Source organism: Camelus bactrianus, chromosome 12, assembly GCF_048773025.1.
Source record: "Camelus bactrianus isolate YW-2024 breed Bactrian camel chromosome 12, ASM4877302v1, whole genome shotgun sequence".
NCBI classification, from domain to species: Eukaryota; Metazoa; Chordata; class Mammalia; order Artiodactyla; family Camelidae; genus Camelus; species Camelus bactrianus.
The window spans coordinates 28999333-29009814 of NC_133550.1; the positions used below are offsets into that span (position 1 = coordinate 28999333).

Here is a 10482-nt window from a genome sequence, read left to right on the forward strand (position 1 = left end):
CTGTAATTATGCTTGCTCTTTCATGATAAAAGAAGCTGCAGTCGCTAAATGTTTGAACGGAAAACATCAGACGGGGCGACTACATGAGAAGATGGACAAGCTCAGGCAGAGCATGTGGGGGCAGGAGTCGTCTTCTCATGCCTCCACCGTTCCCTTTCTCACTCTTGTTCTTTTCGTCTCCATTTCCTATCATACTACATTTTCTTCTTAACTTTTCCACCTTTTCCCTTCTGCTACACCTCGACTTAAAACCCTGGAAGAGCACTTCTGCTCTGACTCAGGAATATCTATAGACGCCGACAAGACCCCTGAAGTCATTGCAGTATAATGGAACACGAGTTCCTTTTCGTACAAACCTAACAGACAAGTTTTTCTAACTGATTAAAATAGTTTTGAAATGACAAGTTAAGTGGACATTTTAACATATAAAATTTACAAACATTTTATTTTCATTTTTGTAGAGACCTAGAAATCCGTATTTTTCCAAACTGAGTATATGCAGGGGTATGGGAAAACAAGTACCCGCTTATATCGCTCATAAAACTGTAAATTGGCATAGCCTTTCTTTAACCCAAGGAATCCACTTCAGGAGATGATCCTAAGGAAGTTAAAATGTGTACAGGGATTTTTGTCCAGGGAAGTTAATCACAATATTACCGATAATGGCAAAAAATTGGAAAGCACCTAAATGTCCAACAGTTCTTGGTCCACTAATCTGTGTGATTCCCCAGCCTTCTGGAAAGCCCTGGGTTTTTAAACTTTATACTTGACACATGAACCTCAGTTGGATGACTGGGACCCTGGAGGTCCATGGACCTCTCCAGTTAATGATCACTAACTAGTCTTCTCTCATCTCTGAGTGCGAGTAGCATGGTTTCCCCACCATTTTCAACCTGCTGCTTAGAGCTTCCGTCTGCTTCCAGTTGCAACCCCCTCTACCTTCCACTCTGGTTAAATACAAGAACTGTAGTCTTAAAAAAAAAAATTATTGTTACTATATTTCCCAGAGCTTAGCACCATGGTTAATAGGTACTTAGTGAATTTGTATTGAATGAGTGAACAAATGAATGAGGTATTTGTGGTCTGCCTTGAATGTGATTAGCTCTACTTCAAGCTGGAGGCCTGTATCCTTTTGCAGAAATAAATCATTTACACAGACAGTAATACTATGCAGGGAAAATGACTGTGATTCATAGCATTTCAAATGTTAACCTAACCAAGTAACAGTGATGGTTTTAGCCATCCATTCACTCAACAAATGTACTGAGTACTTTCTATATACCAGACACTGTGCAGGCACTGGAGATAAAATGACAGAATTAGAATTTCAGAAAACTGTATGGCTAGAGCTGCTTAAACTACACAAGTAAGGTCTCTTAAGGGACCAATTTGTATACCAGAATATCAATGTCTTAGTTCAGAAAGATAGATTTACCTGAAATACTCCTTTTTTATAGGCATCCCTTCCTTTTGTATCAAGGTGCCTGTGAAACTGGATAAGCTAGCCCAAAGTTTTTTAATGGGCATATAATCAGAGGTAAGGGAGTAGACCGATGTAAAAAGCTATTTCTTTCAAGCCATGGAATGGCCTGGAAGATTTTATTATCTAGTTAATTGATCAAATTCTTACATTTATTTCTCCTTTTTATATACTTCCTGTATATAAATATAATCCTCCTTTAATATATACATTTGACCCTCTGTATTCACAGGTTCTGCATCTGAGGATTCAGCCAACCTCAGATGGGAAATATTAAGAGAAAAAATAACCCAGACAGTTCCAAAAAGCAAAACTTGAATTTGCCGTGCACTGGCAACTCTTTACATAGCATTCAGATTGTATTTACAACTACTTATCCAGCATTTATATTATGTTAAGTATTTTAAGTAATCTAGAGATGATTTAAAGTTATATGGGAGGATGTACATAGATTATAGGCAAATACCACGCCATTTTATATAAGGGACTTGAACATCCATGGATTTGGTATGGGGGATCCTGAAACCAATCCCCCATGGATACCGAGGGACAACTGTATTATTCCAGACAGGCTCTAAAATAACTAAGTTACAATTCTCATTTTAAGGACACATTCTGCTCACTTAGAGAAGTCTAGGGTATTTGCCTAGTTTCAGCAGCCAATGTGTAAGCCTTTCCTTAGTGTGGGTTATGCCTGCAGATGGGTAGTTCACCCGAGTTAGAGTGGTATGTATAGTAAGAATGGAAACACGTTTCATTGGGCGAAGTACTAACAATTCAGCAAGTGGCTTTAGGACAGTTGATCGTTTGTTTTGATAAAGTTAGATTCCCCACCTGACACCATTCATGAAAATAAATTCCAGAGGGACTAAAGATCCAAAGAAACAAAATCCTAAATATAGCAGAAAAAAATATAGGAGACTATGTTTCTGACTTTGGAAAATATAGGAGACTATGTTTATGAATTTGGTAAACTAGAAGTCCTTTTAAACCAGACCCTAAATAAAAAAGATGTAAAGGAATAAATTGATATGTTTGACTGCATTAAGACTGATAAATTTGAACAGCATGTAAAAGTTCTCTACTACAAAAGGCCTTGAATGACATGTGCACCATGTTTAAGCAAAGTTAAAAGACAAGCAAGATTAGGAGACAGTATTTGCCCTGCGTATAACACAGAAAAGATTAACATTTAGATCCATGAGATACTCCTACAAAAAAGGAAAACTTAAATAAACCAGTGGGAACATGGAAAAATCATAGGATAAGTAATTTATAGAAAAAGAAATACAGTTGGCCACTGAACAGATAAGTAGAAACTGAACCTCACCAACTATCAAGAAAAATTTATTATATTTAGGAGGGAGGGTATAGCTCAGTGGTAGAGTGCATGCTTTGCGTGCACGAGGCCCTGGGTTTAATCCCCAGTACCTCCATTAAAAAATTGTTTTTTAACTTTAAAAAAGAAAAATGGAATACATTTAGAATATTGATAATTTTCAAATATTATATTGCACAAATTAGATCCATTACTAAAATGTATTCCATGGGTGTGGGAAAACATACACACTGCTAATGGGAATATAGAACTGATACAGCCACATTGAAAGGCAGTTTGGAAATATTGAATAAAATAGAAATACACGTATGCTATAAGCCAGCAATTCCAGATATCAGTGTCTATTTTTGAAAAAAACACTGGCACTTGTGCACAAGAAAACATGTACAAACATGTCCATTGCAGAGTTCCTCATAGGGAAAAACAGGAAACACTGAAGCATGCATAGAAGAATGGCTAATAAAGTGTGCACTCAAACTGTATATGCAGTCGTTTGAGGCCGTTAGAGGGTGTGGTAGATCTGTGCCAACCTGGATAGCTGTCCAAGGCTTGCAATTGGGTAGTAAAGCAAGTTACAGATGTATTTCTGTGAGGGACAGGGATGTGGATGGGACTAGAAGGGAGATTATAATGTTGCCCCCTTTTTTAACAAGAATAATTTACGTATTATTTATTTTAATTTTACTTGTAAAAATTAAGTCCATTTTCTGGTATAATTGATGTAGATGAAATATATTTACTCCCTTTAAACATTTAGAAATGCTGCATAAAACATCAGATAGAATTTAAATACGTATATGTATATACGGCATAACTTGAAATCAAGAAAGAGCCGTTTTCTTTTGTACCGGAAATAAAAAGGGACACCCCCCCCCAAACTAAATAGTGAGTGAGTGCTAAAGCCAAGGAGCTCACAAAGCAAGAGAATGGGATGGGACATTTTTAGTAGGGATGGGACTTTAACCTCTAGATTGTGGCGTCAGAAGCTAACGGACTGGAGTAACCACATCGACAAAGGATATCATCAGGCTGGAAAGCTGTGGGTTTGAACAGAACTGACACAGAACAGCACACGTCCAGGATCTGCTCCCCCTACACCCCGCCACCCTAATACTAGAATACCAATTTAGAAATGCATGGGGTTAGGGAAATCTAAAAGACAGATTAGCATTTCTATTTATCTATCTACCTACCTATTTATTTTTTAAAACCAGAGCATTTATTGCATGACTAATCATCGAAATTCTTAAGATAAATTGTGAAATACTACAAGCACCTATGAACATTTCTATTTAAAAGAGACTGGACACTGTTTAAATGATCAGCTTCAACCAGATTTAAATAATGTTGGACATTTAATTAGCTTTCCTATTATAAACTCCAAGGACAGCCTCAGGAATAACTGTAGACAAAATTAAAGTGTTCTCTTTAATTTGCCTGTTTGAGTTGTAGTGAGTTAAATGTGCAACCCCACTGCTTATATAATAATCCATTACAATATTGTTTACAGATCTATTTCCCCTCATGTTTTCAGCAATGGGTATGGTCACAGCCAATTAGAGCTGGGAAGGCAGGTGTCCTGTTTGCTCCAGCCAATGAGAGTAAGTGTACTATGCTGCCAAGTCTCTCAGCCAATGAGAGTAGCCTGCGTTATCAGCATGTCCTGCAAGGTGAGTCATTTGTGCTGCTTTGGTGTAACTTGCTGCTGTTTATTCTGGATTCTAGGAAACAGTTTGATCCAAAATGTGTGTAATCTATGTAAGTGATAGTGTTGGCTCACAATAAAGAAACAAAGAATATCATGCATGGCATTTAAAAAAGAAGAAAACAAGTATTAGGGTGACCCAAATTAGGAGACAGACAAATAGAAATTGGCTTCCCCTTCTAGATTTGGCCGCATTAGAAAAAACTTGAAGATCCATCAACCTGTGAGGCAGCTCCTCATTATGGAGAAGGCACAGTGCCTTTTTAAACGCTTTGAAGATCAACAGCTGAAACACCTAGAGCCAGTTGTAGTGGTCAGACAATGCCAAACACCTCAGCGACCAGCAACACTATCAAGTTGAGTGGTCAGGTAGAGACTGCCGACCTCCAGGGCAGCAGTTCTGACCCACTCAAGGCATCTGCTGCGCGTGGCAACAACCACCCCAACTTGCCTTGGGAGGAAGATTTTAATGTCACCAGACTACTTTACAGTCCTGCAAGGCAGTACTGCTTTTGTGAGATTTTAATCTGAAGTCCATGTGTACCTGCCATTCAAAGACACCATCTCCACCTAAACCAGATTTTCCAGTTCTGGGTTGTATCATGATTATTCACTCCATACAAAATTATATTAGTCATGGGGGAGGGTATAGCTCAGTGGTAGAGTGCTGCTTAGCATGCATGAGGTCCTGGGTTCAATCCCCAGGACCTCCATTAAAAAAAATTTATATATATACACATATATATAAGTATATAAATACACATATATAAGTAAATAAACTTAATTATCTCCCCCCAAAACAACAAAAACAAACAAAAATTTAAAAATGATATATCATGCTTCTCAGCCGTATACATCAGAAACTAACTGTGTTAGTTTGCAATGGCTGTCTTAGCAAAGGGCCACAAACTGGGTGTTCTCAGAACAACAGTGATTTATTATCTCACAGTTCTGGAGGCCAGAAGTCTGAAATCAAGGTGTCAGCAGGGCCATGATTATGTTCCATCACACAGCAAAAGTGAGATTGAGTTGGCCAGTTCTAATCACAGGAGCCTTTAAACTCAGTTTTCTCTGGTTGGTAGCAGAGGAGTGAGTCAGAGTTTCAAAGCACAGGCATATCTCTTAAATAATTGTATTTCTTAAATAATAAGACTTGAAAGTCAAAATTACTCCTTGATCTGTGGGCTGCAGAATGAATGTTGCATTAGCAGGCATGAAAACAACATGAATTTCACAGTATGGACATCTCCACCAAAGCTCTTGGGTGACCAGGGACATTGACAACAAGCAATAATGTTTTGAAAGGAATCTTTTTTTTCTGAGCACCAAGTGTCAACAGTGGGCTGAAAGTATTCAGTAAACCACGTTGTCAGCAGATGTGCTGTCGTCCAACCTTTGTTGTTCCATTTATAGAGCACAGGCAGAGTAGGTTAGCATAATTCTTAAAGGCTCTAGGATTTTCAGGTGGCAAATTTCAGAATGGTAAATGAGCACTGGCTTCAACTTAAAGTTACCAGCTGCATTAGCTTTTAACAAGAGAATCAGCCTGTCCTTTGAAGCTTTGAAGCCAGGCATTAACTCTTTGCCTCTAGTTATGAAAGTCCTAGCTGGCATCTTCTTCCAGTAGAAGGCTGTTTTGTCTATACTGAAAATCTGTTGTTTCATTAATTATCTTAGATAGATCTTCTGGATAACTTGCTGCAGCTTCTACTCAATATTGCTGTCTCAGGGAATAGCGACATCCAAGGAGGGGGGGGGGAATGGCCAGTCAGTGGAGCACTCGGAACACATACAACATTTCTCAATTAAGTTCACTGTTGTATATAGGGACAATTTATGGTGTCCCAAAACAATGACAATAGTAACATCAAAGATCGTGAATCACAGATCACCATAATAAATATAATAATGATGAAAAAGTTTAATATATTGTGAGAATTACAAAAATGTGATGCAGAGATATGAAATGAGCAAATGCTGTTGGAAAAATGGTGCTGATAGACTTGCTTAATGCAGGATTGCCACAAACCTTTAATTTGTTAAAAAAAAAAAAGCAATCTGTGAGGTGCAATAAAGGAAATCACAAGAAAACAAGGTATGCCTGTGTAAGGGGAACTCAACACACTATTGCTGGGGGGGGGGGGCTTGAGGATAAAGGGAACCACATGCTAAGGAAGGCAGGCAGCCATCAGGGGCTGTGAGCTGTCCCCACTGACAGTCATCAAGGTAAAGGGGGCCACAGTTCTACAATCACCACAAGCCGAATTTGGCCAACAATCTGAATGAACTAGAGAGGCGGTTCTTTTCTAGAGCCTCCATATAAGATCTCAAAATGGCCAGTCTTGAGTTTGACTATGTGAGACCTGGAGCAGAGAAACCCAGTTGAGCTCACTCAGACTTCTAATACGTAGATCTGTAAGCTAATACATTTGTGCTACTTTAAGCTGCTGTGTTTCTGGTGATTTGTTACATGATGCATTACAACTAAGTAGAGTTTATATGAGTAAATACAAGCATGGATTAATATTAGCAAATCTATCACTGTTATCTTACTGTATTAACAGATTAAGGGGAAAAAAACCACATGACCGTCTCCAGATGCATAAATAAGCATTAGGTAAAACTGAACACTTTTTCATATTTAAAAAATAAATTTAAAAACCTGTGAATAGAAGGAAACTTTTATAATGTAATACAGGGCATCTACCTAAAACTTACAGCAAACATCAAACTTTAAAAGCACTTTTATTAAAGTCAGGAATAAGACAAGGATGCCCAGTATTATTGCTACTATTCCCCAAAGTAATAATTGTTCTAATGCTTTTAAGACAAGAAAATGAAGTAAGATATAAGAAAGGAAGAGATAAATTGGTGATTTTTACAGATGATACTGTTATTTACATACAAAGTTCAAGATCATCTACTGAAAAACTAGTTGTATTTATAGTAACAAAATGCAGCAGTATTCCTGGCTATAAGATCAAAACACAAAAATCAATCATTGTCCCATATGTCAGAAATAACCAACTAGAAATAAAATAGAAGAAATGGAAAAGCATCTGAAAAAAAAGTATGTGTGTATATAACTGAATATATATGCCTGCAACATTGTAAATCAACTACACTTCAATAAAAAAATTAAAACAAGAAATAAAATAGAAGAAAGATATAATTTACGATAGAAATAAAAATTATAAATTACCTCAAAAAAAATAGCCAAAGATACCAGAAGCTTAAGGAGAAAATGACAAGACATTATTAAAGGATATAAAGGGAGGTCTGAAAAAAACAGAATAGGTCATGTTCTCAACTGGGAAGAATCCATACTGAAAAGACGTCAATGTAATCTACTAAGTCAATGCAATTTGGATCAAAATCCCAATAAGATTCTTTTTTATGAATTAGACAAACAGATTATAAAAGTAACATTCCAGAAGAGCCAAAATAATACTGAGAAAGATAAGGACAGCTGTCCCTGTTAGATGTTAAAAGTTACCATGCAGTGTATACCCTGTGGCCCAGCTATTCCTTTTACGTGTATGAATATAAAAGCTATTGTACTTACTGTTAATGGACTCATGTGTTTATCCTCAATGTATAAAAACACAGGGTAAACATCAAGTTGATAATTATGATTGCCTCAAGAGAGGGAGGGGAATGATTAAGAATGAGAATAGGGTTTTTTTTTACTGAATATATATCATTATGTGTATATATCAACTTTTTTTGATGTTCCATTTTAAAAATATATCTGAAGCAGAAATGACAAATGTGATTTCTAGCAGTGGTTACATTGGATATTAATTGTTTTGTGACTATTTCTGCATATTTTAATCCTGTCAAAATAGAAAGTTAGTTATCAATTCTCAAAATAGAAATAAAAAGCCTGTATTTATAGCCACCATTTGCTGGGATTTTGCTCTTTAACACTGTTTACCTCCAGATATTTGCAAAGATATGTGGAATTTGAACTACTGTAATTTTAGATGATGTCATAAATACTGCTCAACTTTCAGCATTTTAAACATTGTTTCTGAGAGAAATCTTGTCTGTTTTTCACCATTCTTTAACAGTTAGTCAGTTGTCATTAATAAATGCAAGTATGAAGTGGCACTTGGACTGTGATAAAAGTGTACACATTGTGGATATGCTTGCAGAGTTTAGGTGCCAAAGAATATAAAGATGCTCAAGTTATCTCCATCTCTTGGAACACAGGAGGGGGTCAAGAACAATGCTACTAAAAATTTACCAGAAGGTGCCCCTAGAGAAGCCTCCAGTAAGCACAGCGAGGGCAGAGTGACACAGGACAACCGTGGAATGCAGGAGAACAGCATCAACTGGTCTGCATTTTTTCCTTAATGGTAAAGTCACACAACAGGGACTGTTTTGCAAGTGAGCAGATCCAGTGTGTCTTCTCATTCCTCATTTTCTTTGATTCCTGCAGTATACAGTACCATTGCTTGGCTCCTCTGGTTTTTGAGACATCACCACATGGCCCTGTGTTGGCCAGCCTTCTGGTCACTCTTTGCTGTCTGTTCCCCTGCTGCCTCAGCCCAGTCTTAGTCCCTTATCTCCTTTGAGGAACTTATCAGGTCTTAAGGGTGGAGCCAACCATTGCCTGATAGCTCTGTCTCCAGCCAGAGCTTCAGTTCCACATTTTCTACCACAGAACTCTTCATTCTGTGGTGCGTCATCCAAAACTCAACAACTCAAATTTTCATTTCCTCCAGACTTTTGAGCAGTAGTGTCATCATTCTCTTTGGGTGGAAATTTAGAGTCATCCTGCTAGGCTGTGTGACAGCAGGGAGTATGACTATCTTGTTCACCATCAGGGGCCTTGGGTAGTGCTTGGTACACTCAGTAAATTTTCAGTATCAATTCCTCTAAAGGTAGCTTGCTTGCCTCATAAGTCTCTCTCCCCAACACTCTAAATCCTGTTGCTTCTTCCTTCATTCCTTCTCTTCTTTTCTGGTTTCATTAGAAAAGGACTAATCCTATCAGTGCTGCCCTTTGTTTCTGGTCTACTAATTAAGCTAAGATTTTTAAACCACAGAGAAAAGCCAAAGAGAAGAGGGAAAGCTGGTTTAGAGGAGGCTGGCCAGACATCTCATGAATTTGCTCATGGTGGTACGGTTAAAAACAGCTTTAAGCAATTCACCTGTTTCCATCCTTCCATTGTCCACTGCTTATCCTGTTCAAAGCCCAAATTCCTTTGCTTAGCACTAAAGGAAACTTCAAATTCTTAAAACTTTTTCTTGGTTTTTATGCAAGTCAAACTTACTGTTTCTCAAACAGTCCTTTACATTTTCACTTCAGGACTTTGGGGTAGTATTTTTCTTGTGCCCAGAATATTCTCCTTTGTCTTAATTTAAAATCTTACCATCCTTCAAGGCACCAGATGTTTCTGATCCTCTGAGGCCTTTGTGAACTGCCTGGGTATTCATTGAGCCAGCAATCCTTTGAACACTCCTAGCACATACCTGTCCCTTCACTTGGCATCAACGGATGCCAATTTGTATAATATATGTTTATGCTATTTTCTGCATCTCATGAGATATTCTTTTATCCAGTGTCAAGCATACACTTTTACAACCAGAAACCTTACTATATTTGATCTGATAAAGATGAGACTTTTTTTTTAAAAAACCAAACCAAATCCCCAATGATTTAACTTAGCAATTAAATCAATTGAGTGACCACAGTTTAAGAAAGATTCCTTTCTAGCAGGTTAGCATGGGAGAAGGGAAAGGTATAACTTTATTAAAAAGTTCCTTGTGAACAAGGAACTAATTGCTTCCTGTCCAAACAAGAAGCTGTTCTTTACAATGACTGCGTTTTTTGGCTTGAACCAACTCAATTCTCGTGTCCGGGCTCATTTTTGAGACTGTTATGCCAACGTGCCAAAAGAGGCAAGTAGGTGAGTCTTTCAACATCGTGTGCCTAATATATAAACAGATA

General features: G+C 37.6%; 1 protein-coding gene and 1 non-coding gene across 2 annotated transcripts in view; both read left to right on the forward strand.

Annotated features, from left to right (window-relative positions):
- Positions 1-8531, forward strand: part of SLC35E3 (solute carrier family 35 member E3) — a 33920-nt gene extending 25389 nt beyond the window's left edge. The window contains exon 5 of the mRNA XM_045506979.2: positions 8468-8531. Within this exon, the coding sequence (XP_045362935.1) occupies positions 8468-8504 (37 nt within the window). The 3' untranslated portion in view covers positions 8505-8531. The remainder of the gene's footprint in view (positions 1-8467) is intronic.
- Positions 2844-2916, forward strand: TRNAA-UGC (transfer RNA alanine (anticodon UGC)). Its single transcript has one exon. It is a non-coding gene; the product is annotated as a tRNA-Ala (tRNA).
- Positions 8532-10482: the final 1951 nt, after the last annotated feature.